The sequence below is a fragment of the Epinephelus lanceolatus genome, chromosome 4, assembly GCF_041903045.1.
Source record: "Epinephelus lanceolatus isolate andai-2023 chromosome 4, ASM4190304v1, whole genome shotgun sequence".
In the NCBI taxonomy this organism is placed as follows: domain Eukaryota; kingdom Metazoa; phylum Chordata; class Actinopteri; order Perciformes; family Serranidae; genus Epinephelus; species Epinephelus lanceolatus.
The window spans coordinates 31,474,826-31,498,099 of NC_135737.1; the positions used below are offsets into that span (position 1 = coordinate 31,474,826).

General features: G+C 41.6%; 1 protein-coding gene across 6 annotated transcripts in view; it reads right to left on the reverse strand.

Annotated features, from left to right (window-relative positions):
- Nucleotides 1–23,274, reverse strand: part of gria4a (glutamate receptor, ionotropic, AMPA 4a) — a 162,426-nt gene that overhangs the window by 6,953 nt on the left and 132,199 nt on the right. Inside the window, exons 14-18 of one of the 6 annotated variants that reach the window (XR_013490973.1) lie at nt 20,796–20,994; nt 11,904–12,151; nt 7,240–7,354; nt 3,598–3,712; nt 394–531 (exon numbers count right to left, since the gene is read on the reverse strand). Coding sequence is in view for 4 of the 6 variants with exons in the window: in XM_033632125.2 (XP_033488016.1) it covers nt 286–531; nt 3,598–3,712; nt 11,904–12,151; nt 20,796–20,994 (808 nt within the window). In the remaining 2 variants the exon portion in view is untranslated. Of the gene's footprint in view, nt 1–283; nt 532–3,597; nt 3,713–7,239; nt 7,355–11,903; nt 12,152–20,795; nt 20,995–23,274 lie in introns of all 6 variants that reach the window. The other 5 variants (XR_013490972.1, XM_033632123.2, XM_033632125.2 and 2 more) reach the window with 5 other exon arrangements.

A 23,274-nucleotide genomic window follows, 5' to 3' on the forward strand; every position in this document is an offset into this window, starting at 1 on the left:
CGGGGGTGAAATGCAACCATAACAAAACAAATTTAAACTCAAAAATCTAAGAAAATGTTAGGCCAATAAAGAAACAAAACAGCCAAAATAAGCTTTCACGAAAACATAAAAAGCTACATTGGTTCCACAATGCTTGACCACATCCTCATCACCACATGAAGTACAACACGGTTGCGTGGGGCTGCTGCGTCAGCCTCTACATCGACAATACAATAATCTACAGCACCACCACCATGATCAACACCACCATTACCCCACCTATATGGGAGCCTCTAAATCCTACCCCTATATCTTGACCCCCTCGGAGCCGTACACGTTGTACCCCTCCCTATAAGTGGCTAGATTCTGGGTGCTGGGGGAGGGGCTGGGGCAGTGGGGGGGGCTAAGGTCCACCTTCATGCGCTTGGCTTCCGCCCGTGACTTGTAGCAGAACTCGACCAGGGCCACCAGCATGGCCAGGCCCAGGCCGCCCACAAGGATGTAGAAGACCCCCGCCACGTTGGACAGGCTCAGAGCCTGGGACGACTTGTCCTGAGGAGAGGGAGTGCGATGGGGTTCGGGGAAGAATGAGGTGGTAAAGGATGCAGCAGAGGAGGGGTGGAGGTAAAGTAGAAGGCGTTGATGGGAAAGGAGAAAAAAGGAGGGAAATGGGTGAAAAATAGATGAGAAGAGGGAGAGAAGGAGCAGAGCAGGATGATAATGGAGGATGAAAGATATGTGATTAAGGAAAGGAGACAGGCAGGCGGGATAAGAGGAGGGAAAATGAGAAATGGGAGAACAGGAGAATAACAGGAGTAAAAGGTGGAAAAGGAAGTGAAGGAGGTGACAGGATGGGAAAAGAGGTGGGAAAAAGCAGACAGAGACAACAGGGTACAATGGGTTAGACACAGAAATAGAGGGAAATCATCAGAGAAAAAAATCATTGAGTGACTTTTATCTGCAAATTTACTATTCTATGCCACTGAAATTACATGTGTCATCACTTAATAATGAATTATCATACAGTTACTTTTTATGTCTACAACTACAATTAATGCACTATCACAACAACAGCTACTACACATCTCTAACAATCAATACATCTACAGCACATTCTACATCTCTACATCTGTAACATGATATCCAAGTAGCTTGAATCAACATCTCATGTAAGTCAAAAAGAGCAGGCTTTAATCTGAGTGGTGATGACAGTTCACTGCATTTCAATGGAATTTAAAGGCTCATGTACTCTAAACATCTACAGTGGAGCAGCTCCTATTGTCTATATTGTGAAAATCTTCCTGCTTAAGAGTTTTCTCTGAAACAAAACAGTAACGAATATTTAACTGGGAGACATAGTGTATAAATTAGCTGTAGCACTTTAATTGCAAATGCTAAAAACAAATATGGTAACGCTTTATCTCACAGGCTCATTAATATTTTTCTAATTATGTCAGAAACTCTGTGAAAAGAACTATAATTTTAGCGTTGAGCTTATACGTAGTTGTTGGCTTTCAGAGGAAATTACTGCTCCACTTAAACTCAAGTAAAATTATTCATTTAGTATTCATTATTAGTGAGAACTATGTTCTCCACATGTTAAATTGAATGCTTTTTTCCAATGTTCAGCTGACCTGCTGTGCACTGAAGTCTTTATACACTTTAATTAATTAGCATTAGCCTGAATATCTAATTGCAAGTGCAGCAACTGAACAGTGCCAATTAACTGACCTATAATTAGCACCAAATAACGGAGTTCTCCCATAAACAACTTAGGATATTATTTAAAAAAACATATGCACCTGTAAAATAAAGCGTTACCATGTGTTACTCCAACTTATGTAATTAAATAGATAGTCTTGTCCTGATTAAAGGGACAGTTCACCCACAAATCAAAAACACATATTTTCCTCCTACGTGTAGTTCTATTTATCAATCTATATTGTTTTGGTGTGAGCTGCCGAGTGTTGGAGATATCAGCTACAGAGATGTCTGGCTTCTCTCAAATAATAAATAACACAGAAATAACACAACAAACTTAAACACATGCAATACGTGTAAAAGAAAATAAAGCAAAGCATAGTAAGATCTGAAAATAATGAAAGATAAAACAGAAACCTTAAGGACAATCAAAGGTGTTAGCTTAGCTTAAATTTAAATGTGTCTACAGAGGGGGAGCACTTAATTGAAAAGGGTAAACTGTTCCAAAGCTTTGGGGCGGCTACTTCAAATGCACAATTGCCCTTCCCCCTTCGTCTCAATGGCGAGACTACCAGGATCAACTGGTCTGAGGATCTGAGAGATCTTGGGTTGGAAAGGGGGCAGAGGAGCAAACAGTAGGACCTTAAACTCAGACCTGTAGGCCTACTTGATCCGTAACTAGTGCAGGGACGCCAGTACAGGCGTGATGTGGTCTGTTTTCCGTGTACCAGTTGAAGTCTAGCAGCAGCATTTTGTACGAATTGCAAATAAGATAAGGATGACAGAGCATTACAGCAATCCAAACGAGAGGAACTCAGGGCATTCATGACTATCCTCAGGTCATTAAACCAGAGGATCTGTTTGAGTTTGTTGGCGAAAGCAACCTTTCACTACAGTGTTAATTTGTTTGACAGATTTTAAAGCTGAATCAAATATGACACTCAGAAAAACTTCAAATTTCTTTTCAGAAATCATGATCCAGTTAATCAAGATAATCCACAGACCTTGTTGTGAGCAGTTTTATGAAGGAAGTATTTTCTTTCTACTGAACTACACCTGCCAACTGTATCACCGAGCAGAACGAAGCGTGCATCATGGACGAGACAGCGTGAGATGTAAACATTAAAAGCATTCTTAGCTGAGCTGTAACGTTAGCTAGCTCAGCAGTGCTAGGTGAGCTAGCAGTAGATGCACGCTTTCTTCTGCACAGTGATACAATCGGCAGGTGTAGTTCAGTAGACAGAGTTTAGTTCCTACACGAACTTTGCTCCTAAGATTTTCAAATGTATTTTTTGGTACTTTAAGCAACACAAGTCCCATCTTGCTCCACTGTATTCGAGAGAAGGCAGACATCTCTATGGTCGATATCTCTACCACTCTACAACTCACACCAAAACAATCAAGACTGATAAACAGGCTGCAGGTATGAAAAAAAAAATAAAAAAAATTTGATTTTAGGGGTGAACTGTCCATTAAAATTTTAAACATGAAGGTAAAAGCCAATAGTTGCAAACAAGTAACTAACTCTAAATCTAAAGAAACACTGATATTCTAATCTGGAGTTTCAGGGTACCAAACATGGGCTAGTGTATGATATCAAACAAAAATATGAAAGTGGAAATTGCTGATGATAATCAAAATTTACATTGTATCTCTGATGCTAACTGTAATGAGGATGGGATTGCCACAGATTGCTACAGAAACTGAACATAAATTTGACTTAATCTGATGCATATTTAGGTAAATGTGGTCCAGCATCAAAATAGAAGTAGGAAAAATGTTCACTACATGGACAGTTTGTGGAGCACATTCTAATTGAGAATATTGGCTATTGCTAGTGGTTGCAGTAATCTGGAGCGTATTCAGGATGAGAGTTTCAGGCTAGCGTTCTGAGGGCCGCAGCAGCGTGAGACTGACCTTACTTCCAGAGTCCTTGGGTCCACACTCTCCCTTGTCATACCACCATTTGTTTTTCAGTTTGTCTAAGACGCCTGCTTCGCTCAGTTTCAAAACTGCAAGGTTTACCGGGGTTCTTCGCGTGTAAAAATAACATAAATAACATCATAGGTCATGTTATTTTATGTTATTAGGGTATTTCACATTTGCATTGCACAGCTCAGTTACACAGAAAAGTACTTTCGTTCACATCAAGTGACCTAGCGTGGATCCCACTGAGTACATGTGTGTATGCTCGTTGAGGAGGGGCTGGGGGGAGCGAGGAGCTAAGGCGAGCTACAGACATATGAGTGGGACCCACCTTTGTCACTTTAGGTAACACACCCATGCTGCCCCAGCTGATCCTTCACTGAGCCAGAGGCAAGTACTGTAAAGCCAGGACTATTGGCGCTGGGCTAGCACTGTGCTACAGCTGGGAGAGAGATGAGCTAGATGTGTAGCTGAAGATTTTTGAAAGCCAGAGGAACCTCCTACTGACATGATTTGTTCTTTCTGCACTCTGTGTGGCTGTCGCTGTTCAGTCCACTACTCTGTCCAGACTCTCCACAATTTATGAATTTGCATGACATTTCTTTACAAACATTCATGATCAGCAGATGGGAAATCCTGACTTTGGTAATTCTCTTTTCATCTAGCGCCAGCAGCACGTCAAAGTTAACACTTATCCAGTAAAATATCTCAACATAAATGAAATGGCATAAAATTCTGTGCAGACATTCATGGTTCCCAGATGATTCATCCTTATGACATTGGTTATCCTGATATTTCCTCTAGCGCCACTATATGGTTGACATTTGTGCTTTTGAATAAAATATCTAAAATTCAAGGCTTCAAGATTCACAGCCCGGTCGCCAGAATAAACATTTCACATTTAATATCACATTACATTATACGTTACATTTGCACATTTCATATTTATCATACCAACGTTTCTAAAGTGACGTAATATATATGCTGACTCTTATCATTGGGGGGTGGAGGGAATGATGGATGGTGTGTCATCTCAGCAACACCTGCAAAGCTGCAGATAACTGCTTGGAACCAACTAAACTTGGGTGTCTTTAGTGGCACATTGCGGCATTTCCAAGAGGCGTTTGAGCTATGGAACCTGGATGTTTTTAACACATTGCAGCATTTTCTAGTGCTGTTTGAGCCACCAAACCTAAGTGTTTTTCATTGACCTTTCCCTGCTTTTCCGCAACTTTTGTCGCATCAAATGTGGATGTTTTAAGCCAAAACGTGATATTTTCCTAGCCATAACTGACTGATTTTTGTGCCTAAATCTAACCATGTCTTCATTACAGTGTTGTTAAGAAACAGAAAGTTTCAATGTATCTGCTACATAATAATGTACAAATGTAACATATTCAAAATACAATACACACTTTTTTTCTGGCGGCTGGGTTGAAATTCAGCTGTTCTTGAAGACATCACAAAACTACTACTCATTTCTCTCTATTGGTACAATAGTAGGAAATACAGGTCTCATTTATTTTACAAGTATGCTGTTGGAAGCTTGATGTGATGACTTGACAACATGCCCACCTGTTTGATGTTGTGGTAGCATTTTCACACTTTTAAAAATGGCTGCTGTTTGATTGCAAATCAAGAAAAACTGGTTAAATGAACACATATCTCTTTTTGTCTACTCTTGTTTGAATCCAATTTACACAATCAACCTTTATTTGCATTGGTTAGCTATGAACTACGGTGGCCGAGAGAGGTCACAACACACGCAAATTTCACAACACTAGCAAATCCACACAACACATGCGCATTAAGAAAACACCCCCCAAATCCAGAAAACACATTCATCGATTTCTCAACACATATTTGCAACTCAGCAACATAAGCAAATAAGAAAATGCTGCAAATCCTCACAACACAAGCAAGAAGCTAAACGCTCCGCAAAAACGAAAACACACGCCAAATTGAAGACGACAACGGAAATGTTTCCAGGGGGACCCTAATCACTCACGGATCTGCTTTTGGCCGCCAAAAACAACTTAGATGCTCGGACCAGAATCGACGACACGCTGATGTGCTCCAACAAGTTAAGTGTTTTTTTTTTTTTTTTACCATTTTAAAACACTACGTCAGTGTGCTCTGATACCATTAATATCTTATCATCTGATTTTGTTAAGCATATGTCAGACGATTGGAATTGGATTGGATTGGAAATGTCAACAACTAGTCACTGATTACATTTTTTGCGGAGCGTTCAGCTTCTTGCTTGTGTTGTGAGCATTTGAAGCGTTTTCTTATTTGCTTGTGTTGTGAGGATTTGCAGCATATGTGTTGCAAAATCGATGAATGTGTTTTCTGAATTTGGGGGTGTTTTCTTAATGTGCATGTGTTGTGTGGATTTGCGTGTGTTGTGACCTCTCTCAGCCACCATAATGAACACACCTTTTCACTTTCACATAAAGCTTTTAACTCTGATAATGTTCTTGCTAACCCTGGCTACTAGCAGCTAAAAGATGATTGTGTGAGGTGACAGAGTAGTGATTTGTCACTGTTCTGAGTCTGATTCTCATATTGTTTACATACTATTAGCTCAATGGACTGGTTTTACCTCTCAATTTAAGGATTTGCTGAGAATCAAAGAAATCAAATTACAACTCTGCTAAGACACACAGAAGATAACAAGAATCATTTCGGGACCTTAGAGTCACAAAGGTGTCGAATGAATGTTTAAATCTTTAACACAACAGAAAAAACTGAGCTAAAAGGGGGAAAAAACTTGTTGAAATCCAACAAGATGTAGGAAACTCTATCCTGTAGTTGCATTCTGCTGCTATCAATTATTCATCCGTCCTTCTGCCTCAAGTCAACCTGAGCCTAAAAGAATCTGAGAGCTACAATCACAGTCTCATTATTCCATTGAGATTCATTTCATCTGCCATGTACTCGGCCAGCAGATTCTCAGCTGAAGGAATGATAAGGGTCAGTTTGGTGTCTCTCTGTCTTTCTTGCTATTTGACTCTCCCCAGAGCTGCCACTAGGGGGCGAATATTCCTGCCTTGACAGTATTTGCTCTCTTTATCTTTCCACCTTCACACTCTGTCCTTTCGGAGGGACATTACCAGACCGGTGCCAAACACATTTGAAAATGGTGATTATCATGAGGTGTGCTTGATTTCTCTTGGCAGGCACTCACCCGCAGTGGGGACATATTTCCCTGCATGAAAATGAACAATTCAGTCTTTTTCCCCGATGATTCAATATAAAATTATATAATACATTGATTTTTTGAAAAATAATATTGGTTCTCATGGGTCTAAAAGGTACAGCCAATTGATTTTTTTCTTTTTTTGTCTCTCAACAAGCTCAAGTGTTGTACCTTTGTCACTGGGTCTGAACCTTTTATATAAAAATGCACACACCACTGACAACAGATGCAACCTTGTGCCCATTTTTTAAGCTGCAGGGTGTCCCAAGAGATTTCTCGCTGTCACGTTTGCCCTCTCTCTTTGCTGCTTGACTCTTCGCCGGGGCAGATGCATGCGTTACACTACTGGGACAGGGGCTGTCGCGAGCTGCCTAGCCGGTGATCGGCCCCTGTCCCCCTAGTGGTGGGGTGGTCAGACAGAGAGGGCTAACCTTGGAATCCCCTCCCCCGCTGCCACATTCTCCTTTGTCATACCACCACTTGTTTTTCAATTTGTCCAACAGGCCCTGCTCGTTGAGCTTTAGCACGGCCAGGTTGACCGCGTTTCTTTAAGTAAAAAGGAGGGACAGATAAGATAGTTTGGTCAGAGCAGAGGATGGAGGGACAAGACAGACAAGATGGACGTGGACCACAGCCAGGAGGAAGAAGGGGAGGGAAATGAGGAGGAAAGGGAGCAGAGGGGGGAGAGGAATCAGAGAGGTTGAAGGGAAAAGATGGGTTAGTGGGGAAGGATGCACCCCAGACAACGCTCTCTTTACTCTTTCTCTTTGACTTTCTTTCTACTTCAGATATTTTATTAAAATATATTTCTGTTTGTTTAATTTATTCTTTTCTTGTAAAGAATGTTTTGTTTGACTGTATCTGTCCTCTGTTGCTCTCCTGTACAGGGCTGCACTAACACAGGATGCTGGTATAAAGTGTGTTAACCAGGTCTCTGCAGCCTGCTGATGGTGCTCTTGTCCCCTCCTGATGCTCTCCTGCCTTCCTGCAACTGTGTGTGCGCATATGTGTGTGTGTGTGTGTGTGTGTGTGTGTGTGTGTGTGTGTGCGCGTGTGTGGAGTCAGTTTCCCACTGCACCCCTGAAGGGATTGACCTCCAAACAAAATTCAGGGACACAGGGCTAAATATCTGGCATTCATGTGTGCACATGTTTTCAGTTAAGCTCTTTATATCAGGTGTGTTTAATAAGAGGAGCTCTTCTCTTCACTTAAGTAAATGAGTTGTGTTTGTTTTTCTTGAAACTCAGTTATAATCATTGCCTTGCAATGTAGTTGAAAGCAAGGACTTTTTAAAAAGGTTTTAAAGGTCGCTGAGTTGTGATAAGCATCAGCATTCAACACTTGAGTGTCGGCTCCTAAACAAAAGGGAAGCCATTCTTTTCATGATGCCTTAAAAAAGTTTACTTGATTTTTTTTAACAACAGAGCATATTTTGTAAATGCTGTGGCATTTAGCAGGCAGACTCTTATTTCTAATATGTTCTCACTGGCACTTCAGTGCAACACCCAGAAAACTTCAAGGGCTGTCTGTGGCTTTTAGTGTGAAATTTAGGAATGAAAATAGTGAAATTTCAATGTGCTGCTGTTGACCGTGACAAGTATACCATCTTGGTTCAGACTACAGAACCTCTTGAAATGTTAGTCGACCAGAAAGGTCATTAGTTGGCAAGATTTCATTGGTTGCTTAGTTGCAGAAAAAATAAATAAATCTGAAACTCTGTTAGGAGCTGTGCCCTGTCAAAATAACAACCTGCCACCACGCTCTTGAAAGCTGGCACAAAAAAGGCACAATAGAAGTGCCCAGTGCCCGACCTTGCGTTTTCCAGGTGGTTATAGATGTGGCATGTGCACCTGCGGTTATTCCACAGGCTAGTTAAAAACATGTCGGGCAGGAAATCCAAAGTGTGGGATCATTTTGAGAAGGTGAAGGACGAACCCAAGGTGATATGTAAACTCATCTTCATTGGTCGACTACAAACATGACGTATCATCTGAAACATGTCAGTAGCTACATGCCCATTAGCCACTTAGCACAATCATTACTGCTTTGCCGACAGCGTCATTAACAGGCGGCTCGCTCAGTGTGTGACGTGCACTTGTAGATAAAATATAGGCCTATATTAATGAAGGTTCATTAGTGCGGTTTTGTATTTCTCTGTAATGTAGCACAGTGTTAACAATGTTACTGATACTATTCTTTCTCACGCCTTCAACTCAAACCATTGTGTTGCCCTGCCCAAAATATGGAATTTAATCATTAAGTTAATAGCATAAACATGCGAGCGACTAGTCGACTAATGGTCCTAAATGACGACTATTGGATGACTAGGAAAATTCTTAGTTGGGGGCAGCCCTACTACCTTCATAAGTAGAGGTGAAACTCATAACGGTTGGCTACATAGCTTTCCCCAGCAGCATAAATGATGGATGGTGGTACCTATGAAAAGTTTGCTAGGCTCTAAGGAAAACCAAGAGCAATCTGGTTGTCTTTGCGACAGTGATGCCAACCATGATACCTCTTGTAAACGCTAATGGGGAAAAATTGAAAAGTTGTCTGTTTGCACTTTAATGTAAAGTTTATACAACATTATATTAGATTTAGCTCAACACGTCCTTTGTAAAACAGGCAATTCAATTATTTTAATGACTAAAGAGTGATACCAGCAGTTTTAATTTGCCCCGATTCTCACCTTTTCACTATTCCTGCAAATGTCTCTTAATTGCCCTAATGTGATGTCCAGGAGAGCGTCTATAAAAAACACGGCTGCAGGAGCTGAATGTTTTGTCAACTAATTCCATACATGCTTGTTTTAAATGTATTTTGTCCTGTCTCTTTTACTTCAGTACATCTCTGCTTTTTTGCAGGTACTTGTAAATGACTTTCCTACTGTTCTTTTCTCCTGCTACCACCCTCTGCTGTCCACTCTTTGTTTGTGAGATGGTGTAATCAGCCAGACAAATCTCTGCAAAAAGGTCACTGCAGTGGCTGCCTGCTTGTTTGTTAGTGTGCCCCTTTGTCTGTACACCTGCCTATCTGGAGGTCCTATCTCATCTCAGAGTGTGTTGGTGGACTGCAGGTAAGAGCTGGCTTGTGACTGAAAGGTTGTCAGTTCAAGACAAATTACTGGAGTAAAACCACTCTCCCCACTCAACAAATTACAAGCCCTTGAAAGGTTTAGCTCTCTGAGTGAAGATAGTCAAGAGATTCAGAGAGAGAGACAGTGTTCTCTGGAGTGATCTAATCTACAAGCCATGACTAATCTCATCAACGTAAGAGGTATGGATGAAAACAGTTCATACATATCTTTGTCAGTCATGATAATAGCAATCACAAATCAATAATCAAATCAACAGCAGCTATAGTTCAGAAAGCATACATTCCTAACATTCATTTTAATCATCAGGGTATTCATTCTCCTCATCAACATCATCAAGTCAAATTAGCGCACCGAGAGGAGAGGCAGGCTCACCTGACATGCACGCTCTCAGCCACATGTGTGCACCTGGTAGATCGGGTTTCCACTGATTGAGAGAAGCCAGAGACAACCGTGGATAGTCCCAGAAATGTGTTGTGGAGGGGGGCTTAAGAAGGGACCTATCCACCCGCTGTCTGTCACTTTTCCCTCATAAACGGAAAAACCTTTGCGTAAAATAACAAGGGATAAACTACAGTGACTGTGGGTTTTGTAGGGACTTGATTGCACCACACACAGGGGAAAGTTATAGGACAGGATGTGAGGCTGATTTGTGTTTTGCCTTCCATAAAGCAAATCTGAAATGCTGACAGAGAGAGATGGAGAGAGAGAAGAGAGAGCAAGTGGTCCAGCGTTGCTGAATTTAGTCAATTATTTTCCCTCAGCAGGCACTTGTAACATTGTGAAGACAAAGTCTCACTATACTGCCGTCACAGTCACCTGAAAAATTTATTATTTGCATTGATGGAATACCTCAGTAAAGCCTACTGGGACTGTTACTGTAGGCTCAAGTTAACAGGCCGGATAAACAAGTATCTGCGGAGGGAAAATCAAAAGAAAAGGACCAATTTTAGGACTTCAACTCACTTTCTCATTCATTTCCTCCAGCTTATGCCCTCTTTATTAAGGTATACACACACCAATGTGTCATCTTTATAATAAACTACTGATTACTCCTTAATCTGGGTCTAATTTGGTGTTGTCCAATTGCCATTCATTCAGTTTTTAAGATGTAAGTTCTGTTAAAAGAAGGACTTTTTATTTTTGATGTGGGATCCTGTAATATGTTTCATTTCTAGTCCCCCCATTGGCCAGGCCCCTCTACTTCCTGTTTCTCACTTTCTGACTCCTGTTTGTCTATAAATTCCCCCTCGTGGCTCTGGATGTAGCGGCAGCAGTCTGAGGTTCTGCCACTCCTCGCAGTCATATTCAGTTAATAAATCTCTCCTGTAATAATCATAACCATCATCATCATCATTATTACCACCATGACTACCATCTGTGGGGATGAAAGGAACAAAGAGACGAGACGAGACGACAGACAAATGGATAAAGTTACCTGGAAGGTGGCCCTGTGGAGGAACAGAGTGGTTAAAAGAAGGGATGGGAGCATGGAGGGGACGGACAAATGACAGTGACAGAGGACACAGAAATGGAGGCCTAAATTAACAGAGAGGTGGCAGAAAAAGATAAAGGAAAAGTACAGACAGACAGAAACAAAAATGTAAAGAAGAAGCCTGAATGTGAAAGATAATGAAATCAAGGAATTCAGCAAACAAGAGATGAAACACATGATCTGCAAACATACTCTTCTATATCGCTGCTGCTGGGTGAAAACCTTTAACTGCTTCTTTGCTTTTGGAGTTCACAATAATAAGCACGTAAATTGTACTGGTGCCATAATCTCTCAGTTAGTCAAATTACTCATGGGGAACAATCAGTATTCAAATACTGGTCAACTCTGACTCAGCACCTACATTTTTGCAGGCGATTTTCACCTGACAGCAGTGACAGATTAATCTAGGTGTAGTATAAAAGGCACAGCAGGGTAGGTGGAATATCGCAGCAATAGGACAGTATGAACTTTGTTACTGTCTCCTATTGTTACACTATTCCACCCACCTTAACTGTGAGCCTTTCGGTGTGGCAATCCCATATCCTTTGGAGTCCAGGTTCCCCCCGACTTTCATGGTGTCACAAGGCTTGCGCTGCTCCGTGTATTCGTTCATGGTGGACTCCAGGAGGAAGGCATACTTCCCCTTGGACTTGCGGACTCTTGCCACGCCCTCTGCTGTGGTTTTGGTGAAGACAGTTGGCTCGGCGGACTTCATATATGACCACATCTTCTCGTATACGGCTATTTTGGACCTCTGGCGTGGAGGAAGGGAAAGAGGAGAGAGCAGATGTTAAACAGGGAATGATTGGGCATCAATTTGCTAACATACGGGGCCAGATTTTCACCCAGATGATGGTTTTCATAGTCCAGTGAGGAGAGGACTGCCAAGGGAAGAGAGGCCATTAAGGTCAGGCTGTTAGAAATGATTTCATTTGAGGAAAAAAAGATGACAGATTGAGAGAACGGTAGCAATGCCACTTCTAAATTGCTCGTATCTTTGAGAGAACAGTGTGGATTGGTAAGGTCTCACAAGGAAAGAACACAGAGTAACATTTCAGGCCATTTGTGCCATTTGACTGAACCTCCGTAGCTAACAGTTTCCATCCAAGTGACCCTAAGAAACAGGATTCAGGCAATTTGACAAAACTGTTTCTAACTTTCTGTTGTCTGACTGCATGTTTACCCCTCCAGTGTGTAGGATTAGAGGGATATATTGGCAGAAATGGACTATAATATTCCAGACTTTAGTGAATAATCACCTGAAACTAACAATCATTGAGTTTTTGTTACCTTAGAATGAGTCGTTTATGTCTACATACGGAGCAGGACCTCCTCTGCTTCGTCTGCCATGTTGTTTCTACAGTAACCCAGAAAGGAAAAACCAAAAACTGGCTGTCGATAAGGCCATTTGTGTTTTTGTGTCCATAGGTTTCCTACGTACTTGGCACAGATCCAGTTGGTTGCAATCTGCAAACTCATCACTCGATGTTGCAATCCTGCGCACTAGACCTTTAAATAATGTTGGTGATATTCTATATTTACCCTGTCATTCAATCTGATGAAAAGATCAAAACCAGTTAATCCCATTAACAAGTACTACCTGTGTATATGTATCTTGTTTCTGAGGGGCCCTTGTAGACCCACATTGTTGTCCCCATACTATCAAACACAGTAGTGAGCCTGGCTGTTGCACTAGCCGTCATATTCCTTCATTACCATAAACATATCTATCTATCTATCTATCTATCTATCTATCTATCTATCTTTTTTTAAGAGATGAATGGGCTTGGATCTTAAAGCCTTGTTGGCTTTTCAAAGGATTTGCTGACCCTTGAGAATGCTGTCTTATTGTTAACACATCCACGCTCTGCCTATCCTTCTGGGTGTCCATTCACACCTCGTTGATGCCCAAAGTGTTAACAGCTTCTCGACCCACAGATTTGATTATTCAAATCAACATGCAATACTTAGTGAGACAAATAGAATGAATGTGAGATGTAAATATTACAGCTGAGGAGATGAAAACAACACTACTCATTATGTTAACACAATGACACTCAATGCTGTTCATTGATTGGGCACAAGTGCATTTTCCATTCTTGTACAAAAGAGTGCTGCAGGGAGGGCGTTTATTTGTAGAGCAACCTGGTTTTCGATTGGATTTTGGATGATTGCAGAAAATATTTTCTGTGGCAAAAAAGTTTATGATTCTTACATGTTTCGTTCGGCAAGATAATCTTCACAACTGAACACCACTTTTATTATTTTTGAAGCGTAAATGCAATTGCCAGAAGTACACAACTAATGTCAGGCTAAAGACAAACTACACTACGGTTGCATGCCTTCAGTGCTGCCTCCACTACAAGGCTGTGAAGCCATGTTCAGTGTGATGACATCCTTTAGGCTCATTTAGCCACTTGTTTGCAAATGTCTTTTTTAAGACATGAAAATGCTTCAAAATTTGGGGTATTTACTATTTACTGACTTCTTTTCTGTTGTAGAAGAAAACATGGAAGTAGCTTAAGATTAAACAAAACCATTAAAAAAAAACCCATAGACTTTGAGACAAGGGAAATGGGAAGAATACAATGCAAACTCATTTCTGGTTTTAGGACTCATTCCTGCACCACTCTATAGAAACAAGTGAACAGTACCAAGATTGGACCACAAAGTGTATTATCATTTTCTATGTCTTCACTGCATTTCATTCAATGCTCCAGTTTCTTATGATGTAAGGCAAACTGTTGAGGCTGATTTTCACTATTATAGTCTTTGAATAAAAATTACAGTAGTGACGGAGATCTGTGTCTTCCATCTTCTATTTTGATCATCTGGCACATTTTGACATTTATAACCACATTTAAAATGTAACACTACATCTCCCTTGACAAGTCAAACATCAGTCTTATTTTAAATGAGTATATGACATACATAGTGGCCTACTCGTCTGGTCAGAGGAGCTTTTTAGAGCAAGTCTGTCTGATATGATGCAATAGATGTATTATAGTGTTTATAAACCATGCATAGGTGCGTGTATGTGTGCAGGTCTGTGCACAAGTCCACACGTGTATGAATTTATGTGTTTTCATGTGTGTGCACTGTGTGTACTCAAGAGTGAAAATAACAAGCAGAGAAGTCAAACTGCCACCCTCCACAAGCGTCCTGCTTCTTTCTTCTCTTCCTCTCCTGGTGATTAAGTGTTATTCTGTCGCTCTGCAAGCGACAAGCCCCGGCCTCAGCCAACGAAACCAACGCCCAGGGGGGTTAGTGTGTACGTGTGTGTGTGAGTGTGTTACTAGTGCGTGACGGACACCTATCCCATAATAATGTCACTCACATCTATGAGGACCAGCAGGCACCTCTTCTCTCCATTGGACCCCTTCTCCCTCTCTTCACTCTTTCTCTTTTTATTTCTCACCCTGTCTACCATCGCAGATTACAACAAAGCCTCCTCACCATCCACCTCTTCACACCTTCAGCCCTTCTATCATCCTCATTCATCAAGTTTGATCCATCCATCCATCTTTCACTTATTTTTCACATTTTTCTATCCACTGATTTCTCTGTCTAGCGGCAGCAAATGTGTGTGTGCATTGTGTGTGATGCTTTTGTGCATTGTGTGTGTGTGTGCGTTTGCATCTGCCTGTGTGTGTGTGTGTGTGTGTGTGTGTGTGTGTGTCATAGAGAGTGAGACTGTGAGAGGGAGAGACAGTGATGATGATGACTGTGCACGTATAAAGCAGCGCCTGGCCTTGGAGGGATGAATGTGTGACAATGCGGTGTGACTCTTTCCAGATTCTTTAACAATGAGTAAGGCTGAAGGAGGAAATGGATGCTGCAAGTCACCTTCAGGCATCCACACTATGGAGAGGAACACTTTTAAATACTTTTAAATGTAAGTACTTTTACATATATATAAAAACACACATAACACACACACATCTGCTCTGCAGGAGAAGCAGCACACACCCTCACATACACACATTCATATGTGGCTGAATATGCATACATGCATGCTCACGCAGACACAAAAATACACACATATACACACACAGATAATTAATGGTGGTGGCGAATCCCCCTCAGCTGTAGGAGAGTAAATTGCTTTTTCACCCTCCACAGATTTCAGCCCGCTCGTTATGTTGATGATGCCAGAGCCGCTCACAGAAGCACAAACTGTCTGATACACCCCCCCCCCCCCCCCCGCCCCCCCACATCTCCAAATACACACACTAGTGCACACGTCTTTACAGAACATAACTGTAAATTGGTATATATACACACACACACACACACACACACACACACACAAACACACAATGCATGAGCAACACAAACAATTCTGAACATTCCCACAGAGCATGACTACGTGACAGAGCAGATTTGTTTTTGTACATGTGGTGACGCTGGTGTTTTGCCCATGTCTGCAGAAAAAAAATCTGTCTTCATCAGCAGTGTGTGTATGTGTGTGTCTGTGTTTTTGTGTGTTTATGAGTACTTATGTAATTGCAATTCACATGGGTGAATAGGTCAACGGGTGAGGCCACTATAGGTCTCCTCTGGGCCACTTCACTGCACTCTGCTATAATTTCCTGCTCACTATTTTACATTGACAACTCTCTGTAGTATATTCAGTTCCAGCTCTGTCCACCTCTGCTGTCCATGCAGTCCACCTCTACTATTCACTGATTATTATTATTATCATTATCAATGCTTTATTTGACACAGTAGGGAAGTGATTCAACAAGGCTGTGGTAAACAAACATTGCTCCATTGTGATCGTGTTTGAATTTTAATCAAAAGATCCGACGCTGTTCCTTTGTCTTCTACTTCTCCTCCAAAACCTCAGTGTGAACTCTGATGAAGCCATCAAGTTTTACAAAACAAATAAGCCACAAACCAAAAGCCAGGCATTTCAGCTTAGCGTCACTTCCAAAATGTAAGCCTCTCTGGATTCAAGATCAGGAGAAAGTCATCCATTCATTCTTCTCCTCCTACCTGGACTATTGTATATTGCTTTACACTGTCATTAGTCAGTCGTCCTTGCTCCACCTACAGTCAGAGCAGAATTCTGCCGCTTGGCTTTTGTCTGGCTTCAATAAATGAGACATCACCTCCCTCATATTTCCTACCTCTTACTGACTGTCAATTTATTTCACAAGTGACTTTAAGAGTGTGTTCCTTGTTTTTAAAACTGTGATCCTCTTTCATTACCTAACCTCCTGTACTGCCACAGGACATGCTGCACCCAGCGTTCAATTCCTGTTTCTATACTGTACCACAAGTGAGCAATAATGCAGTAATGGATGGAGTGGAGGTGATGAATACTGCAAAGCACAGCAGAATGGCGTTCTTCATCTCCAAGGGACATATGGGCGTGCACCATCGCATTTGTGTAATGGCCATTTAGAAAGAAATAAAGAACACAAGCAGTATGAAAACTGACATCCATTTCTTAAAGGTGCCCTGTGGAGTTGTCTTACAAACACACAACGCTATGTGTACAATCAGCGTTTCTCACTGGAACACAATGTGTATCCTTGAGCCCTAACAAACGTGCTGAATGCACTTCTTTCCTCATAAAACAGCCGTAAAGACAATTTTAGGGTTTGAAACCTGCACTGTTTACATCAGTTTTTGCTAGCTTGCAGTCTTCTTCTTCCCTACTTTTTGCTGCAGCATTTCAGTGTTCGTTGTCGCATCACTGTCAGCAACTGTTGGTAAGTGAAACAGCAAGAACCATATTGTACCATTGGTACAAAAGTGTGTTGCATCTGTGTTTGCTCACATAATAAACTGTAATGAAGATGGACAACATGACAGCTCCCCAGAAGTAAAGCCAAAACATTTAAATTGCCCCCTTCAATCTCCAGCCCAAGAGGGCAGCGTCTGTATCTCTAATGCTTTGGCTTGATTTTTGTACAGTGGGAGAAAGTAGAGACGCGTTGTCTATCTTTACATACTGTCATTGGTTCATATACATGTGCTAGATACAAACAAAATGGTGGCCTAGTGGCCAGAAACTCAGCTGGGTATGTTTAAAGTTTTTCTGGCTGTTCTGGTAACAATGTAAATGTTATCTACATTATTATTTAATTTACATTTCTCTGTAAATAAGACATGTATGCTATGGTGTCCTTGAAATGTTGAGATTTTGACTAGAATTTAAAATACAATTCTGAATACAGCTGGTTGTGCAGTAGTTGTTGGGTTTTTGGTACACTGAGCATAGCATTAGTTCAGGCAGGACACAATGTCAAGCTCAGCTCACATGAATGAAAAAGAGGTAGAGCCTGCACACTTACTCCATGCCACAAAACTTTAATGAACAACGTTTCGATCCTAGAACCTAGGTTATTACTGAAGCAAGTTGAAAAGAATGAATGGATGAAATGAATGGACATGATTATACTCATTAAAATGCTGTAATACTTGAAGACTGGAAGACTTATTTTGGATTCACTAAAACACAATTTCAAGAATATAAAATGGAAATTTTGGGCCAACTCTTCATGGAGAATATTCTCTACCGATCTTATTCACCGTTAATTAATTACACAATTTCCTCTCAGAGATATTCAAATTGAGCATAGCAATACTTCACTCAGGACACGATGTCGGGCTCAGCTCACATCCCAGCTACATCAGCTGATCTCAAACAGCCCAATCAACTGATGGAGCAGCTGATTGATAGAAGGGAGTCAGCTGATAGATCACATGATTCCTTTTTATGCAACCAATTGGCAAATCTCATTCAGAGCGCCCTATTTAAACTGCTCTGGCCTGCCTACTCTTGCTGCTTCCTCTGCAAGCTGCTTTGTAACCCACCTCCATCCCAGCTCCTCCTTTTCATGCTGTTTCTGAGTCATTTCTGTTTGTCATTGATGCTGCTCTGTTCTGTTCCCGGGGGGTCTTTGCTGCTGCTCTCCTTGCCTTAGGCTTTCAAAGTAAGCCCATGGAAGGGCAGGGAGGTTTGCTCTCTCTGCCTCAGGCTTTCCTCATTTGCACATGGAAGGGCAGGGAGGTTTGCTCTCTCCGCCTTAGGGCTCATTGATGCTCAACGTTAAATATGGATCCGGATACGGACAGAGCCTTCTGTCGGGCCAAATGGAGCAGTACCACCGGGAACCGTGGGGGCAGTGTTGCTGTCACTACCTAATACGTATAGTACAGGCCAAAAGTTTGGACACACCTTCTCATTCAATGCATTTTCTTTATTTTCATGACTATTTACATTGTAGATTCTCACTGAAGGCATCAAAACTATGAATGAACACATGTGGAGTTATGTACTTAACAAAAAAAGGTGAAATAACTGAAAACATGTTTTATATTCTAGTTTCTTCAAAATAGCCACCCTTTGCTCTGATTACTGCTTTGCACACTCTTGGCATTCTCTCGATGAGCTTCAAGAGGTAGTCACCTGAAATGGTTTCCACTTCACAGGTGTGCCTTATCAGGGTTAATTAGTGGAGTCAGGTTAATACACAGCCGACAGCCCTATTGGACAACTGTTAAAATTCATATTATGGCAAGAACCAATCAGCTAACTAAAGAAAAACGAGTGGCCATCATTACTTTAAGAAATGAAGGTCAGTCAGTCCGGAAAATTGCAAAAACTTTAAATGTGTCCCCAAGTGGAGTCGCAAAAACCATCAAGCGCTACAACCAAACTGGCACACATGAGGACCAACCCAGGAAAGGAAGACCAAGAGTCACCTCTGCTTCTGAGGGTAAGTTCATCCGAGTCACCAGCCTCAGAAATCGCAAGTTAACAGCAGCTCAGATCAGAGACCAGATGAATGCCACACAGATTTCTAGCAGCAGACCCATCTCTAGAACAACTGTTAAGAGGAGACTGCGCGAATCAGGCCTTCATAGTCAAATAGCTGCTAGGAAACCACTGCTAAGGAGAGGCAACAAGCAGAAGAGATTTGTTTGGGCCAAGAAACACAAGGAATGGACATTAGACCAGTGGAAATCTGTGCTTTGGTCTGATGAGTCCAAATTTGAGATCTTTGGTTCCAACCGCCGTGTCTTTGTGAGATGCAGAAAAGGTGAACGGATGGATTCCACATGCCTGGTTCCCACTGTGAAGCATGGAGGAGGAGGTGTGATGGTGTGGGGGTGTTTTGCTGGTGACACTGTTGGGGATTTATTCAAAATTGAAGGCACACTGAACCAGCATGGCTACCACAGCATCCTGCAGCGACATGCCATCCCATCCGGTTTGCGTTTAGTTGGACCATCATTTATTTTTCAACAGGACAATGACCCCAAACACACCTCCAGGCTGTGTAAGGGCTATTTGACCAAGAAAGAGAGTGATGGAGTGCTGCGGCAGATGACCTGGCCTCCACAGTCACCGGACCTGAACCCAATCGAGATGGTTTGGGGTGAGCTGGACCGCAGAGTGAAGGCAAAGGGGCCAACAAGTGCTAAACACCTCTGGGAACTCCTTCAAGACTGTTGGAAAACCATTTCAGGTGACTACCTCTTGAAGCTCATCGAGAGAATGCCAAGAGTGTGCAAAGGAGTAATCAGAGCAAAGGGTGGCTATTTTGAAGAAACTAGAATATAAAACATGTTTTCAGTTATTTCACCTTTTTTTGTTAAGTACATAACTCCACATGTGTTCATTCATAGTTTTGATGCCTTCAGTGAGAATCTACAATGTAAATAGTCATGAAAATAAAGAAAACGCATTGAAGGTGTGTCCAAACTTTTGGCCTGTACTGTAGCTCTAGTGAAACATGAAGAAGAAATAACAGTTCAATTTCTCTCATCGGCAGACAGCAGTACTAGAGAAAAGAATTCTCCGTCCTCCAGTCGCGCTGTATTTAACGGCCTCACCGACCACCACCTCCTACAACGCTGCCTCTGTTTTTGTCTTTTATACAAGAGGTACATTATCAATATCTCCTCCACAGTCGCCATGTTTGGTTTTGAGTTTGTTGTTGTCATAAACTTTTGACGCTGGGCTGCCTCCTGGTGGATATATTGGTTAACATCCATGCCAACGTAAAGGGCGCATGGAAGTATGTGGGCAGTGACGGTAACATCGTTTGAAACGGACGTATACATTTTCGTACGTAAAAGGAGCATAAATGAGCCCTTAGGCTTTCCACGTAGGTGTGTGGAAGAGGCTTTCTGCATAGGCTCGAGGAAAGGCAGAGAGGCCCCAGAACAGAGCCATACCGCAAAATATTATACTGCAAATGGAAATAAAGTTTTCTTTGACTAAAGTGTTCCTGACTGAACTATTGACAAAAAGACCAGCAGGTCATCTGAGACTTCTGGCTTTTCAGCTCAGCAGCAAATTAACTTCATTTAACATGATAAAAGCCTGTCATCTCTGATGGAGTCAAGTGAATGAACAGAGTGTACGGAGTCCATACCCTGAAGAACTCCTTAGTAGAGCCGGAGTCCAGTGTCCCATAGGCTATCTCTGTCTGTTTGGCCAAGTCCTCTGCACTCTCTATGGGCGAGACCATCCTCTCCACAGTGAGGAAAGCAGCCAGGTTGGCTGTGTAAGAGGAGATGATGATAAGGGTGAAGAACCACCACACACCTCCAACAATACGTCCAGACAGGGACCTGCAGAGAAAACAGACGGAGACGAGGTAGGGAGGAAACAAGGAAGAGGGGAGTGAAAAAAGTAAAAAAAAAAAAATGTAAATGAGAAATTTGCAGAATGAGGAGAGGTTGATGAAGGAAGAAAGAAAATTAGAGGGATGAAAAGAACATAAAAGAAAACAGAGGGAAAAACAGACAAGGAAACATAATTAAGGTTAGTTCCAGAGTCACAGATATTCAACACAACACGCTGTAGTTTTACAAAGCATTGTCAACACCACTGTGTGCATGACTGTGAAAATGACAGTACCGCCAAAATAATTGTCTTTCAACCCTCCAACCAATTCAGCACTAACAGTAACAAAGGCTACATGAAACAGAATGTAATCTGGTCACTCTTCCATCTCTCTCATCCTCATTCTCTCTTTTTTCTTTCTCCATGTTTACTCTCTTTATCTACCAATTGTTAGCTGGAGCATCAAAGTAAGTGGCAATTCATTTTGTTTGCTCAAACTTGTTTTCACTGAGTAAAGGGGTAGAGAGCAAGAGAGAGTGAGCACATTAGAGACAGGAGAGAGAGATGGGAAAAGGTAGCAAAATGTTAAGTTTTCTTTTACGCGCTGCAGTCAATAAAAAAGACCTTGAAGTTCTAATGGGCGCACACAGCCACATAAAATAGCCGCGCTTTAGAAACAGTGAGAAAGAAAGTGGATGGGGTATTAGGCAAAACATACTCCAGCAGAGCCTCAGTTTTCTTTTAAGTTTAAAAAAAACTAGAAGAGCCATCACATTCACAAAGAATGAAAAGGGATGTGTTTTGTAGCATTTCCTTTCAGGTCTAACCTAATCTATGCTTTAAAAAAAAATGTGTAGCTCAAAGAAACATTCACAGCGAATATGAATACATCTGAAGTATCTGCATTCCTCAGTAAATCACTGATTTCAAAAAGAGTCTCTTTGAATCACCAGACATACACTTATAGAAAAGTCTGTGATGACAACAATTTCAAAATTTCTCTATTGGGTAAATTGACAGACGTTTAATTCAATCTAATTTATTTTCCAAAGTAATGCAATAACAGATTTTTTGGTCTCTTGGGGGCAACAGAAACAAGCTATGAATACAACACTAACACATTATCACCGCTAAGTCAATGTACCTAACAGTTGCTTCTTTAGACATCCAACAATTATATCATTGAATGATTGATTGCTTGATTGACTGATTTGTTATTTGTGTCATGCACACTTACATGTGCCCAACCCTCATGGGTTTACGAGAAACTTTGCTGATGTTGAACCAGCTGTGTGGCATCGCAGTGTGTGCAGATGAACAGTGTTTGGCTTTGCCCCAGTGCCGCTGCCAGCAACTGGACCTCCGCCACCAGACGGGCAGGGATCTCCAGGGAAAGTCAAACAACGTTCATCTGCGCACAATGCGATGACACAGAGCTGGTTGAATATCAGCAAAGTTTCCCTGTTTCCCTTCACTGGTACCTGTACAGCAGGGTCAGTCTTTATTTAGTGTTATAATCATTAAAAAGCAAAAGCAGCATGTGTATACATTCAGTAGGCTATATCTTCAGTAGCTAGCTAGCTAACCCTACACTTTTCAGGGTTTGATTTTGGTTTTGGAACAGGGAAGAAATGTATATCTTTTTCCAACCTCTCCAGGTAACGAGTATCATTAATACACGACGTGCCCCAGGCACAACATTTAGCTCCAAATCCACAAAACCAGCCTGAAAATCAAGGAAATCTGAAATGACTGCATTAGAGTCAATGGAGCTGTGTTGTTGTCAGACCCTGGTCTGAGCCGGCCTGATGCTACATTATAATTGGCCAGTCTGCGTCCTGAGGCAGGAATTAGCAAAGGGTTAATAAGCTGAAGGAATCCAACACAAGAGGTGAGGTAAACAGCAGAATGAAGTAATAATTATCTGTGGGTTTGTCTCTGCAAATGACTCCTTTCACATTGGACATAGCCATTTCTTACATTGTTGAGATAAAAATATTGATCAAAGCACTTTAACAAAATATGGGTGTCATCTATATCCTCGTACAGTACATACAATCACAAAATAAGGCCCAAAATTTCGGACAGGCAGCTGTTTGATGACTTCACCACTGTGATGCACAACCTGTGATATACGAGTTATTTTTAGTGTGGGCTGGGTTTTAAGGAGTGCACGGTGAAGAGAGAAAAGAGGAGTGAGAGAGCTGAGAGGTGCAGTGACGCCTGACTTGGCATAAATTGTCACCTTTTGGAGCAACTTCGCATTCTGCTGCTGTTTGAAAGCC